The sequence below is a fragment of the Mandrillus leucophaeus genome, unplaced genomic scaffold (genome assembly GCF_000951045.1).
Source record: "Mandrillus leucophaeus isolate KB7577 unplaced genomic scaffold, Mleu.le_1.0 Scaffold21, whole genome shotgun sequence".
NCBI classification, from domain to species: Eukaryota; Metazoa; Chordata; class Mammalia; order Primates; family Cercopithecidae; genus Mandrillus; species Mandrillus leucophaeus.
The window spans coordinates 7,236,194-7,250,483 of NW_012102143.1; the positions used below are offsets into that span (position 1 = coordinate 7,236,194).

General features: G+C 53.2%; 1 protein-coding gene across 1 annotated transcript in view; it reads right to left on the bottom strand.

Annotated features, from left to right (window-relative positions):
- PER2 (period circadian clock 2) overlaps positions 1 to 14,290 on the bottom strand; it is a 58,280-nt gene that overhangs the window by 7,212 nt on the left and 36,778 nt on the right. Inside the window, exons 11-23 of the mRNA XM_011980316.1 lie at positions 13,970 to 14,076; positions 13,215 to 13,368; positions 12,754 to 12,862; positions 11,854 to 11,979; positions 10,989 to 11,073; positions 9,530 to 9,677; positions 9,309 to 9,433; positions 8,019 to 8,183; positions 6,751 to 7,005; positions 4,011 to 4,798; positions 2,709 to 2,871; positions 1,657 to 1,849; positions 161 to 311 (exon numbers count right to left, since the gene is read on the bottom strand). Coding sequence (XP_011835706.1) covers positions 161 to 311; positions 1,657 to 1,849; positions 2,709 to 2,871; positions 4,011 to 4,798; positions 6,751 to 7,005; positions 8,019 to 8,183; positions 9,309 to 9,433; positions 9,530 to 9,677; positions 10,989 to 11,073; positions 11,854 to 11,979; positions 12,754 to 12,862; positions 13,215 to 13,368; positions 13,970 to 14,076 — 2,569 coding nt within the window. The remainder of the gene's footprint in view (positions 1 to 160; positions 312 to 1,656; positions 1,850 to 2,708; positions 2,872 to 4,010; positions 4,799 to 6,750; positions 7,006 to 8,018; positions 8,184 to 9,308; positions 9,434 to 9,529; positions 9,678 to 10,988; positions 11,074 to 11,853; positions 11,980 to 12,753; positions 12,863 to 13,214; positions 13,369 to 13,969; positions 14,077 to 14,290) is intronic.

Genomic DNA, 14,290 nt, shown 5'->3' on the forward strand with positions numbered 1-14,290 from the left:
GCCTCGGCCTCCCAAAGTGCTGGGATTACAGGCTTGAGCCACCGCGCCCAGCCTAATTTTACAAGTTTTAAATTGATAGAAAAGTTGCAAAGATAGTACGGAGAATCCCCATCACAGAGCCTTTTAGGGCCGTATCAGAAATCAAGTCCCATGAGCTTACTGCCACGTCGATGGCTGCAGGCAGGCCACCCGTCTGCATCCACTGGTGGACCTCGCGCAGCTCCTGCTTCTGACTCTCCGTGAACCTGGGCTGGAGTTTCTGCAGGAGCTTCAGCTTCTCTCTGTCCTCCTTCAAAACTGCTTCTAAATTTCTTCGCAAGATATTTAGAAACTGGTAAGCTTTCAAATGTCTTAAGTGTTTCTGTTTTTATTCTTTCAGTATAAATAATGCAGTTTTGGATGATTTTATTTAATGCAAATTTCCTTTTCTTTAAAAAAATTACCGTTTAAGGTAACTTAATCTCCCTAGTAAAGAATCTGTAGTTTTTCTATGAAAATGATGATTCTGGTCAAGATTTAATTTTACTATATTTTACAACAGGCCTGGGAGTTGGGTATCTGCAGGTGTAACCTTGTCCCCTGGGGCTTGGTTCCACAACAGGCATGGTTCATCTGGGAGATTCTTGCCAGCAGGATGGCCTTCCTCTGTCACTGGCCAGTGCTGGTCTGGACTACAGCTACCCTGGAGATGGAGCCTCCATATCCACTAGCTGACCAGAGGACTTAGGGCTTTGATAGGGTTTGGCTCTGAGTCCCCTCCCAAATCTCATGTGGAACTGTAATACCCATGCGTTGAGGGAGGGACCTAGTGAGGGGTGGCGGGATCATGAGGGTGGTTCTCCCACGCTGTCCTGGTGACAGTGAGTTGTAATGCGATCTGATGGCTTTATAAGTATTTGGCAGTTCCTCCTTCGCTTGTGCTCTTTTCCTGCAGCTTTGTGAAGAAGGCGCTTGCTTCTCCTCCCTTCCATGACTGTAAGTTTCCTGAGGCTTCCCTGGCCCTGCAGGGCTGTGAGTTAACTAAACCTCTTTCCTTTATAAATTACCCAATCTCAGGTATTTCTTTACAGCAGTGTGGAAACGGACTTATACAGGGTTCGTTTTTCCTTCCTTTCTTTCCTCCCAGCTTCTCCTGCCAAGTGGGTGCTCCGCAAGGGAAAGGACCACATGCAGTTCCCTACAGCAGCCTGATGTGAACGCAGAGCCCCTGGGTCACTGCAGAGCAGCCAGCTCCCTGGGCTGGTCACCTACCTTGACACTTGGTTCCTTCAACTCTAAGTCAGACAGACAGACAGACACATCCCATTTACCTCACAGGGTTACTGGGCAACAAAGCAAGAGATGCTGGCACCAATGCTTTGTAAAAGTTGAGCGTGGCACTGTGAAGGAAGCACCGGGAGCCTGTCTTCCTCGAAGGCCGCAGGGTGTGAATCCACAGGGCCCTGGCTTACCCTGGCCACACTGCAGGACCATGGCCATCCTGTACTAGCCTGGTAGAATTGTCCAGAGGGAAGCCTGCTTCTCCGCTGCACTCAACTAAATCTCAGTCTTTCAGAGGGGTGTCCTGCCCCATCTGAATGACCTTGACCTTGCTGTTTCTGGGAACTCCTGAATCCCATCCCTCCCCAGGTGCCTAGGAAAGCGCTGGGTGGTTACCGGGAAGGCAGCTGGTACGTCATCATGACGCTGCTGTCCGCATCTGCCATCAGCAGCCAGATGGGATCCTGCAGGACGCACTTAATGAAATGCTCACTTTCTTCCATACCAGTGTTCATTTTTGCTTTGTGATTATTCTCTGAGGAGTCAATGCTTCCAAAATATTTGCTGGTATGACTTGTGTCACTACTGCCTTTAAAAACAAAAAACATGGTGCATCAAAACCTTGACATATGAAATTAAACCTTGCATAATGTGCTTCCTCAAAGTCAGAATGATTTGAGAGAGCCCAGCCCCTTCTTAGGTATTGGGTATCTGTGCCGGTGCACGTTCCCCTTCTCTTCCCACTTCCTGAATGCTCTGGGTAATTAGGAAACAGGATCTCTGCTAGTGCCATGCAGGCGATTCTTTCCTGTGAAGCCCTGAGCAGCTCAGATGGAGCTGCGTGTTACAAGCCTTGACCTTCTCTCCCAAGCTCTCACCATCTCCGCTCACGCGGACCACAGGGCACTGCACTGCAGTTTCCCACAAGGGGAGGCAGCTGGCCTGGAGCGCTCCCTAGCCAGCCTCACCTGTGCAGCAGGCCTGCGAAGGGGGACGAGGTGAAAGCCCCCTCCAGAGAAGTAGGGGAGCTTCAATTTTGTGGAGTGTGTGTGCATTTCTGGTGACTGAGATTCCAGATCACATGTGAAAGATCCCAACGGGTAGAGGCTTGCAGGTGCTTCACACCCTCAGTTCACACAGGTGGAACTAACGCAGGAAGGCAAACCACTATCTGGGGAGTCAGAGGGATGGTCCAACAAGGAGCCAGGGTGAGGCCTGCAGGCACTGAAATCAGAAGCAAATAGGGAGGATGTGGAATTCTGACTAGCTCGGGCTGGCCATGCGGAACAGGGAGTGTGTGTCTGTGTGGGTGTCTGCATGGGCTCTGACAGCTGCTTGGGGACTGCCGGTGATCCCTGTCCTGAGCACAGAGGCTGGCCTGCGATTCTGGAGCAGTGCATCCTGTGGGAACCTCCCAAGTACCTAACACCCCGCCAGGGCCAACATACCTGCCCGACTCGGGGAGGTGTCGCAGCCCAGTGAGCCAGAGCCCAGTGACTCCGAAGCAGCAGAGCCCGAGGCTGAGCAGAGGTCCTCATTCAGCAGGAGGTTTAGGAGGCCGCTTGACGTGGAAAGGGCGTCACTATTCTGCGTGTCTGAGGGTTCGTCACGCTTTAGGGACAGGAATAGGGGCTCAGTCAGGACACAGCACATTCAGCAGGGTGGGGGTGGGGGGCATGAGTGGGGCGAGGGTGGAGGGGAGCTGTGGAGTGGCTGCGAGGTTCACGACCAGGGAGGGCTTAATGAGCAGACCACGCATCACCACCAGGCCTACAGTGCAAATTCCACTGGTGCTCTATGGATGCCATCTAATTACATTTAATTTTGGGAGAGTCACACGGAAAACGGTAATAGCTGGGCTCCAGCGGGGAAAGCCTCAGGCTGCTGCTTGGCCACAGCCCCCTCCTCACATGCAGCAGACATGGACGGGGAGAACGCCTCTCACAGCACCCCGTGTGGGTGCTGCCTTGGGAGTGAGGGAGGGGCCTGGCCTGGGGAGCATCCCTGACTCTCCTCTCCTTGGAAACCCAGACTATAGGCCCAGGACTCCAAAAGCAGGAGCCCGGAGGTGGCAGGAGGACTGGGAGAAGCTCCACAGATCTACACACTTGCACTTCCTCACCCAGGAGCCCTAGGTCCTCCGGCCAAGGCAGGGAATTGCCTGAGGCCTACGGACTGCACTGCTGCTGGCGTTCCCACACACTTGAGCTCATTCAGAAACACAAGTGTTTAACTGCAAATACAACTGCCATTTCATTAACTGGTTAAGAATCCCACACAGTGTCACTATGCCTGCGGAGGATGGAAACTGAGGTCCCGCTGATTTTAGGGCTGTGTCCTCCTTCGTCTCTGCCTCCACCAGGGCCACCTGAATCAGGCTCTGGCGCCACGCCCCGAGGAGCCCTAGCTCTGGTATTTAAACTGACCGTGCTTTATCTTTGAAGTGTCATTTAAAAATTCGAAGCCCATAAATACTGTCAAGTCACATGCTGCTTTCTGGACTCTGTATTTGCCACAATCTCTCCTCCTTCATTCAGATTCCAAGACAATAAAAGGCTTCGAATAATCTACTCTGATAGGATTAACTGGGAAGCATGAATTTCTGGCACACACATTCATGGCAAAACCTACAGGGTTTGGTGGAACCCTCAATCGTGTAACCCCCATGTCTGAACTGAGGATGTGTGGCCGGCCTGCCAGGTGTGCTGTTTGCTGCCTGCTTTGGGGAAAGAGCATCAGAAAATCCTTACGGTCAGAGGTGCCTTTGGTTGCTGGTCCCGAGAAGTGCCAGGTTTGCAGTCCGCCCCCACAACTGCTGTCTCTGTGGCCCCTGTGGTCCCCATGGCCCCAGTGCCACCCTCAGGGGCTTCCTCCAGCTGCAGCAGGTTGAGCTGCAGGGGCGAGCTGCTGCGGGACTGGAATAGTGGCGGGGAGGCTCTACCCATGGCCGATGGTGGGGTGGTCTGGGTGCCTGGACAAGCGCATGGCTGTCTGGGGATCGAGGTCCGGCTGGGGAACTCGGGCTGTGAGGCAGAGGCCATCTCGGATGTGATTGTGGGGTGGCTCGGAAATTGAGGCTGACTGGGGAAGAAGGCCTGGGGTAGGTTTGGGGTCCCCGAGGGGAAGGAATAACCAGGTAGCATGAATGCCATGACAGGGGCCAAAGGGGCAGGGAAAGGTGGGGGCTGGACTGCAAACTGGTGCTGGAGGTCCACGGGCACCGCAGGCACTGCGAAACTGGCATGGGGAGGTGCGGGGGTTGCCGCCACAGTCCCTGGCGCTGGAAACACCGGCAGGGAATAAGCTGGCACTGGGGCAGGAAAGGGCACGGCCGGGCAGCTGGACTGGGACGTGTCCGAGGGTGACCAGGCTGTGGCGTTCAAGCCCATGAGTGGGGGCCGGGCGGGCAAGGGCCCCCCAGATCCGGTGCTCTCAGATGAGTCTCGAGGTTTGACCCGCTTGGACTTCAGTTTTCTGTTCTTTCCTGGTTTTCTCCAAGGTGAATCTATTCCGGAAGTATTTCTTAGTCCAGGGGCAGCTAATGCAGAAAAATAAATACTTGGAGTTAAAACTTTAACTCCAAATTTGAAGACACCTCTTTGTCCAACAGTCCTGGGTTTCCAAATGCTGGCCCAGGGCCTGCCTGGTCCACCAAGCAGTTTTCCCTGACCCTCAGTGAAGTGAGAAAAATCAGGGCAAAACATCAGGTTTTTTCATAAAACTAAATTGAATCAACTTAAAAGACAAACTCTTAATTGCAGGATCACATTCCTTATTTTCTTCTGGTATTAATGTCCTTTCTTTTATGAAATGCTAATATAGTAAGTGGTAACAAAAAGTTCTTTTTGTTAAATAAATACATTAAAAAGCTGTCACGTCTCTGCTGTTCCCCAGTATTTGCAGGAAAGAAATGGTTTGTGAAATCTGAAAGGTAGGAGCTACCGACCTCCTCTAGTTTTCAATTTATAAGCACTATCACTACTGTTCCTTAAAGAGCTTCCTCTTTCACCTGACAAACAGCCTGAGCAAGATCAGAGGAGACACTGCCTGGCAACCACATTCTTCTTCTGCAATGACAAGTGCTGTGGAGTAAGGCTTTCTTCAGGAAGATGGAGGGACTCAACTGGTAAAGGAGGGACTGTGGGTATGTCCCCATGGCCTCCCTGAGGAGTGGGAGGGGGATCCAGGGAACTCTTGGTTTCCTCTCACATCATGCAGAGTGACTGAACTCTTGCAGCAGGTGTGCGGGACATCTGTCAGCTGTGCCAAGGCGGTCCCATGCCTTTGGGATGTGCTGAAAGCAAATGGGCTAGTCCAATGCAAACTGCTATGTAAATGGAGGTTTTGCAATTCAGTCTATCTGGTGTCCTTCCCCAAGAAATCCGTCCCCTGGTGGGAACAGTGGCTAAAGCACTGGGTTCCTGGTATATCATGTATGGGTCTGGTAGGGCTGCCCTAGACAGCTCTGTAGACCGTGCACTGCATAAGGCTACGGAGTTGTCTAGGGGGCAAGCAAGAGCGGGAACTCGGTACTAGGCTGGTCCCATGGGGTGGGTCTTCTCAGGGCCATGGAAGGCACCTTTTTCTAATTTCTACAGAGGTTCTCTATGGGCTGGCCGTAATTCTTGAATCTGGGGAAGAGGGAGAGAAAGGAAAGAGTGGAGAAGACAAAATCCTTAAGGCAGCGGTAGGCTTAGTTTCTTACACATTTCCTTTTGTGTGTCTGCCCAGAGACCTGGGGGAGCTGGTTCCCTGTGGTGAGTGGCTTCCTGGGCTCACCGCCTCTGATCCCTGTGCCAGTGTCCCAGGGGGAATGGAAGAGGCAGCATCTCTAACAAGCGCAGGCCCTGTCTGGGGGTATGGGAAGGAACTGGGGGATCAGGAGCCAGATTCCTGAGCCAGGAAAGGGGTAAAGAAGCTCATCTATTTTACTTCATCCCTTGACCTTCGACCCTCGAAGTGGCACCTGGCCTACAGAGCGGCTTCCCACAGCATGACCATGGACTCTGCCCGACTATGGAGTCCGAAGCCCAGGCCTGAGGCTGGCCCCGTCAGGACGGTGCATCTCTTGGGGAGAAGGGCGCCATGAATGGTACGCCCCTCCTTCCTCATGTGCCCAGCACCACATGCCCATTATCTTGAGGTTGAATTAGCTGATTCTCTGGAGGTCCCATCCAGGTGAGGCCCCTGCCCACATGGTTACTCACGCAAGAAACACGGACATGGCAGCACTGCCCTGCCATGGCTCTGCCCTCCCCGGGCACTAGCCTGGGACTATTCCCTGGAGAATGCGAGCTGACATCCTGAGAGCACTCCCCTGGTGGGAAGTTCTACAGAAATAGATGGTGTTGCCAGGGAAGTTCCAACAGCTGTCTTACATGTAAATGCTTCTGAAACTGGACACATTTCACATTTTGAAACCAGCACTGGACTCAGTACCAACAGGAATAAAATTTTTTAAAACCCACTTTTAATTTGGGTATCACTTACTTCGTTCACTTGGCTGCCCCTTGGATCTTTCTTGTAAGTAGTAATGGCAGTGGGACTGGAAAATACTGAGTTTTCTTATTTCTTTGAACTTCTGCAGGAAGCTCTGCTCCTCCTTCTGTGTGTGTGCAGCGAGCACCTCCTTGGTGAGGCCCAGCTTCTTGAAGGGCTCCTTCTCTTGGCTGAGACCACAGGCCAGGCCAGGGCCCACCAGGCAGTCCAGGGATTCTGGCCCACTCACAGCATCTTCCACCATCTCTGTAACACAAGAACCCAGGGCTCCAGTCCACACATGCCCTGTTTGTTTTAAGGCCACACTATATTCATGAACAAGACAAATCATTCACCTATAAAGTGACTTCACCATGCCTGTGGCATGAGGATGAAACTCACAATGTTTTCATTTAGCTTTCCGAGAAAATTCATGGCAAAAGGCAAGAAGCAGGGCAGGACAGCCCTGACAGCCAAGTGCTCAGGAACCTGGGGGCTGAACAAACTGAAACGTGGGGACCTTGGGCTCAACTCTGCTGCTGAAGATATCCCTGGGCTGTCCTTAGCTTTCAGAACACCAGCAACTTGGGTCAATGTGCTGAGTCTTTCTGGGTTTGGGACCGGGCTTGGTGACAGTTGGGACCCTGTGGGCCCATGAGGCAGACAGGATAGGGGACAGGCAGGGCCACTGACCATCCTGAAAGGGAGGGCTTGGGGACCGGATCTTGGACATATACTTTTTCCTCATCATCTCCCTCTACCTAGTAAAGAACAAATTCAGGATTCATTTTAATCCTAATATTCTAAAAAACAAGAACACTCAGCCACCAATGCACTCATTGTCAATCTATTTGCCACCTATACTGTTTCCTCCCACAAACAGGGAGGGCTAATGGTTGCACCTTCTGCTGGGCAGAGGAAAGACCCCCAAGGCCTGCCCAGGGAAGAGGGAGGTGGGGCCTCGCTCCCAGTGCTCTCTCTGCACCAATTAAAGGGGATAAGATCTTGCACCACAATTGACCCTCCCGCACTGATGCCAGAACAGACAACTGTCACCGGAGAGCACCACAGGGCAACAGGGACCAGGACAGGTTGCTGCCTGGGCCCTGGCTGGCCACACTCCACCCTGCATTTTACACAACTGGATTTCCTGAAATGCCCCCAATGGGCTATGGTGGGGTTCTTCTGCACTTAGAGAAAGAAAAATTTAAGATGGCAAACTTCTTGTTTTCATGTTTAAAAATCAGACTTCTCTCTGATCCAAGAGCCCATGGATGCACCTAATTCCGGCTGCGGCTTCTTGTCTCCCACATGGACGATGGTGCTGCTGTAGCTGCACTGGCTGGTGAGCGATGCCACACTCTCTGCCTTGCCCGGCAGTGCCAGCGAGGTCAGGTGCGTGCTGACTCCCGTGTGGCTGTTCACCCTGGAGGGCGGCTCTGCCTCTTCATGAGAGGAAGGGGGGAACAAACACAAGCATGCCATTACAATGCACTGTGCAGATGAGGAACTGACACCCGAGTGCCCATACAGCTTCCACACCAGGGTGCACACAACCCATCCCATCCCATCTCATCCCACAGATGCTCTGGCCCGGGCATGGGATGATTTGTTCCCAGTGTTTATTCATAGGAGAATAGTGGAGAAGAGCAAGTTCCGAAACGGGAGCAGTTACACACTTAAATCCTGAGTCCTCTGAGGGCAGGCGCAGCAGCTTGGCAGCTGCAGGGAACGCTTCGTGAGGGGCTCTTGCCTGTAGCCAGGCAGCCTTTCTTGCACGCCTGTGGGCGGGGGCTTTTCCGACAGTCAGGAGCCAACCATAATCTGGGATACTCTTTCTTTCTTTCTTTCTTTCTTTCTTTTTTTTTGAGATGGAGTCTCGCTCTGTCACCCAAGCTGGAGTGCAGTGGTGCAATCTTGGCTGCAACCTCTGCCTGCCAGGTTCAAGAGATTCTCCTGCCTCAGCCTCCCAAATAGCTGGGATTACAGGCATGTGCCATGATGCCCGGCTAATTTTTATATTTTTAGTAGAGATGTGGTTTCACCATGTTGGCCAGGCTGGTCTCAAACTCCTGACCTCAAGTGATCCACCCACCTCGGCCTCCCAAAGTGCTGGGATTACAGGCGTGAGCCACCGCGCCCAGCTGGGGTACCGTTTTTAAACCTGGTGCCGAACATCAGCAACACTGACAGCGTTTAAGCAGCCTGGGATTTAATGTGATTTCTGGGGCATGTTAACATTCAGGGACAAGGGACCCTCTGAGACACACTGGAAAGAAGGCCTGCTCTAGACTGACAACTCGAGACCAGTGTGGCTCCATGAGGGGGCTCAGGGGACGGCCCCAGGCCTCCAGCAGCCCCACTGGGTTCCTGTTCTCAAAGCCACGGCTCTGACAGAACCATCTTTGCTTCTAGCTCCTAAGAAGGGTGCTGACTTTTGAACTACTTTCATCATGTGAAGAAGAGCCTACCACCCTTACACTGTGTCCACAGAAGCCACAGGGACATCTAGTCTCTCCAGAGACTATTACATTATTCCACGTGTGCATGGCTCTGAACAGGTTAGATACCTCCGGCATGTGGCCCTGGGCTGACTGTGGCCTTCCGCTTATCACTGGACCTTAGCGCTGGGACGTTTGCTGGGAACTCGCATTTCCTCTTCAGGGTGGCAGCCTCATTGCAGCTCTCCAAGTACCTGTGTGAAGGACATGAACCCCGGGTGAGGCCACACAACACGAGAGGTGGGAAGGTTCGTGAGATGGTGGAGACTCGGCTGGAAGTGCCGGTGTACCTGATGACGCTGTCCAAGCAGCTGATCTGCTGGTAGGAGCAGGTGGGCTGGTCCTTGCAGGCCAACTCCTCGGGGAAGCTGGCCCCCAGGCTGTCCTTTTCCACGGCAGGGACAGCTTTCATCTCAGCTGGGGGATTAGTTTGCATTTCTGAAGGAATGGCAAAATTGTTCTTTCATTAATTTTTCTCCCAAAGAAAACGCTGTGTATTTAGAAAGCATTTTCGTTCTACCTGAAGACAGGGCTGGGGGCTCAGAATCTGCTTCATGGGTATGGAAGCCTGGGGACAGCCTGGCATCTGGCAGCCCTGTGGGCACGAGCACCATAGTGCCGTCCACAGAGAGACCTAGGAGGGAGCTGCTGCCCAGCCTGGTGTCTGCTTCTGTCTGGGGTCTAGACTGTCCCCAGGGGTCAGGGACTCAGCAGTGGGAGACATCAGTTCTCACGTGAACTCTTAAAACTTTCAGGGCGAGAGCCCACGTACTTTACGCTCCTCCTGGGCCAGGCCAGTTTTCAAGGTGATCCCTGCTAGTAACAATTATGATGGCAACTGCCTCCTCACTGTGCTGTGGATTCGACTCTTGCCCCACAACATTCATCACGTGTCTGTCCCCTAGGGGCCCTCAAGCAAAGAGCTGTGTCCAGCTCATTAATGTGTCCCCAACACCCAGCACAGAGCCCAGGAGGCCGCATGTCCACCAACACATCCCCAAGGCCAAAAGTCCTAGCGGTGTCTGGCCAGAGTGTTCTCCACAGGAGACTTCGGCCTGAGCACAGAGAATGAGCAAGGGCCCACCAGGGGAGGGGACTAGGATGCATGCATGTGTGCACACACGTGTCTATGTGCATGCTGTGTGAGAAATGCATGCGGGACAGAGGAGCAGCATGAACCTGAACCCACGCATGACAGCATGAAGCTGCCTGGGAAGTATGGTGCTGTGATGAGGAAAGGGCTGCGGCACTGGGGGTGGGCTGGCAGCCCCTGGGTGGTACTCTCCACTTCAGACAGGTTTGGTTGGAGTGTATGTGGATGCTGGGCAGGCTGTCGGCAGTTGTCTGTGTGTGTGTGAGTGAAGGGTGTGCAAGTGTAAACACACAGCCATACAGCCACTCTGTACAGCAAGAACGAGCGGCCCAGGCACACCCAGCGGGCAGGCCAGGGTGCAGGAAGGCACACCTGGCCACAGCTCCCCAGGCCTGCACACCTAGCCACACCCCGCCAGGCCTGCAGGGCGTCAGGCGCCCAGTGTGGACATCAGTGCTTGCACTGGCTGAGTGCAGAGAACTGGGCTGCTCTCGCCTCTTGGAAGCTGAAGACTGTGCTGAACACAGAGGAGGGTGTGGCACGGCTACAAGGCAGACTCCCTGCCAGCCAGAGTCAGCATTCAACCCAGCTTCCCTCTTCTCACATGGCCATACTCTAGTTTCAGTAAGGACATGTTGAATTTTTTTTTTTTTTACCTGTAACGGAATTTTTCTTTTGTTCTCCAGATTCAAGAGAATAAAGACTTCTATTTTTCGTCTTGTTACCATTTTTATAAATTTCCTTGAAGAAAAACAAAATGAACACGTTATTCATTCTAGGAGACCTCCTTCAGTTTGTCCCCCAAAGTGAGAACAGAGGATGGCTGAAATCATTTCAGCAACACAGAAGGAAATTGTGAATAAGAAATCTGACAGGTGCAGAGCTAAATAAAACCTATTTGATGATCCTAAAGAGTAATAAAAATAAAGCAAAACGGCACATTACATTTTCTTCTTTTTTTTTTCTTAGACAGAGTCTCACTCTGTTACCCAGGCTAAAGTGCAATGGTGCAATCTTGTCTCACTGCAACCTCTGCCTCACGGGTTCAAGCCATTCTCGTGCCTCAGCCTCTCGAGTAGCTGGGATTACAGGGGCCCGTCACCACGCCCGGCTAACATTTGTATTTTTAGTAGAGATGGGGTTTCACCATGTTGCCCAGGCTATTCTTGAACTCCTGACCTCAGGTGATCTACCTGCCTCAGCCTCCCAAAGTGCTGGGATTACAGGCGTGAGTCACTGCACCCAGCCCACATTTTCTTCTTTCTATCCTAGTTAAATCTTCACTTTTGTTTGTTCTGTCTGTTTTAAATAATTTTCAACCAAACACTTAGCTATGGTTTCTAGCTTTTTCAACTCTTAAGAGATTAAAACGTCCCAAGTGAACAAAGTTTAGAAAGGAAGCAGAAACAGCTGTGATGATGACGCCTCTCCTAACTGCCAAAGGTTGTCCTGAGTGTGCTTTCTAACTCTGGAGGGACATCCACAAACGCATTTTCACAGGGAGAACGGAAGGGGACGTACAGCTCTCCTCCGGCGTGAGTCCTCGTGGCCGTTGCTGTCGCTGGAGGAGGTCTGGCTCATGAGGTGCTCGTGGGACCCGTTGCTGCCTAGACTCCCGTAGCCACTGGAGCCGCTGTGGGGGACGGGCTGGGGAGACAGCAGACAGTGCTACAGACACAGCCAGGGCTGCTGAGTTGCACATGTGGCCCCCTGCCAACACACCCTGTTTCACAGAGAGGATGGTGACCTGCCTAAGGCTACATGACAAAGACCAGGGGAGCTGGGGTTTGAACCCCAGGGTCAGCTCCAGAGGTTGACTCCTGGCCTCCAGCCGCGGTGCCCCGACCCAGACATGCAGTCACTGAGAAGACGGCACCAAAGGCATGTGTCCAACCCACTCATCAACGCATGGCTGCAGCCAGCCGCACCTCTGTGGAGGGGTTTAAAACAAACAAGATGCGATGACAGCTTCACTCCACAGCCTCCCGGAACTCAGAGGCAGACACCTACTCAGGCGTGGGGTTGACTGCGATGGGCCTGATTTTTTAAGGGACCTTGAGTACAATGTCCCGTCCCTAAGTCCCACTGCTCTGGATTAGAATGAGCCCCCACACCACTGAGAGGTCACTCTGGGACTATGCAGCCTGTGTCAGAGCACGGGGTCTGCACATGTCCTTCAGCCACTCACTCAGGGCTGCGGTTCAGACAATGTTGAATGCAAGGCTGGAGAGAGCCAAGGGTACTGTGGACTGTCTCAGACTAGCACAGTCTATGCCCAAACTGTCTCCTGAGGGATGTTCAGAGAATGACAGATGAAGTTGTCTGAGTGGGTATGCCAGGACCAGGGTGCAGAGCCTATGTCCTCTGCAGGCGGCTCTCAGGCTGCTACCTGGGAGGAGGGCACGCAGGCACCACACGCACCTGCAGCAGGAGCCGGTGGATCTGCTCCGTGAGCTCCTGAACGCTGGGGTGCAGGGCCTTCTCCTCCGTGCAAGGGTGGGCTGCAAACACGTCCTCATTCAAAGGGCCCCTGCGTGGTTTTAATTCATCTTGTTAGATGGGGCCCCACAGGAGGACCTCTCTGGCGTGACTGTATAGCCACTACATGCTGCCTGCCTGGGTGGGCCCTCTGCCTCTCCCCTGTAGCCCCGCAGGCTGCTGCCTGCCCACTCCCTACTCGGCCTGAATGAGGTCCCTCCCACCTGGGGCAGAGGACAGGTCACCCCTGCCTACCAGCCTGGGGCTCCAGACTGGTGGCAGGAGGCGAGGTTTCGGTCTTGGCCTCTCAGCCCCTCCCTATACCATCTGTTGCTGGGAGGTAAGGACAGCCCAAGACCCCCACCCGAGACCCCTGAGCCACCTCAGGCCCTTGGAGCACTCACACCCTGACTTTGTGCCTCCCAATGATGAAGGAGATTTTCCTGCTCCATGGGTTGATGAAGCTGGACCAGCTTGTATCCAGCGTGATGTACTCCCCGTTCCGGGTGCGAAACCGAATGGGAGAGTAGTCGAAAGGCTGCCCGCCCGACTGCAGGACTAGGAGAGCAAAAGCCAGCATTCAGGGGAACAGGGGAGCAAACAGTAGACAGAGACAAGTCAAGATTCACTCAGGCCCGGGATCATTTCCAAACGTTAGGGGTATGAACACTTCTTCAAAGTCACTGCTTTCAGCCTCCCATTTTTGCTGTAGATTACAACCAGGAGGCTGTTTCCAGCAGAAGCGGTTTCATCCCATGTTTCACCTCTGCTAGAGTGTCACTTGCGTCTATGAGGGCTGGGCTTGATGAGGACATGCACTGCACTCCCCTGGCCTGGTCAGAACCTTCCTAGCCACAGATGAATTGGTCTCCCCTCCTCCCATGCACCACTGAAGCCAAGAGTAAACACGAGATGCCACGGACTCAGGCCACAGACTGAGAAACAATTGGCCACAAAGGAACTCACATGAGTTTACCCCTCTCTCTTGACTCCACTGGGCACTGCAGTGCCAGGAGTGAGGTGGCGAGGCGAGCGTCTACCACCTGCTTGTCCTTAGCTGATCTGACCTGTCAGAGCTAGACTGGTCCCAAGAAGAAGCCCCAAGGGCACACGAACTTCCGCCCAACACTTTAGGAGGCACCGTGAAAAGGGGACCTACTCTTTTTGTGGATGGCCAGCATCAAGGGCCTGTCACTAGGGTGGAGCTGCACGAGCACTGGGGTCTCAATCAGGTCCTGAGGTAGGTAGCCCAGGAGAGGGACCGCCCTGGAAGGCAAGCAGACATGCTAGGATCGGCGTGCAAACAGCAGAGGAGACTGTCACTAAGAACCATCTTATTCCCTGGAAAGAGAAGATACACTCCAAATCCCACCCCCGACCCCTGGAGGTCAAAATGTGGAAGTTGGACTAACAGAACCAGTTAGACTTCCAATCAATAGCAAACGAAGGTCCAGTGTCCAGGACGCCGAAGGAGGCTCCC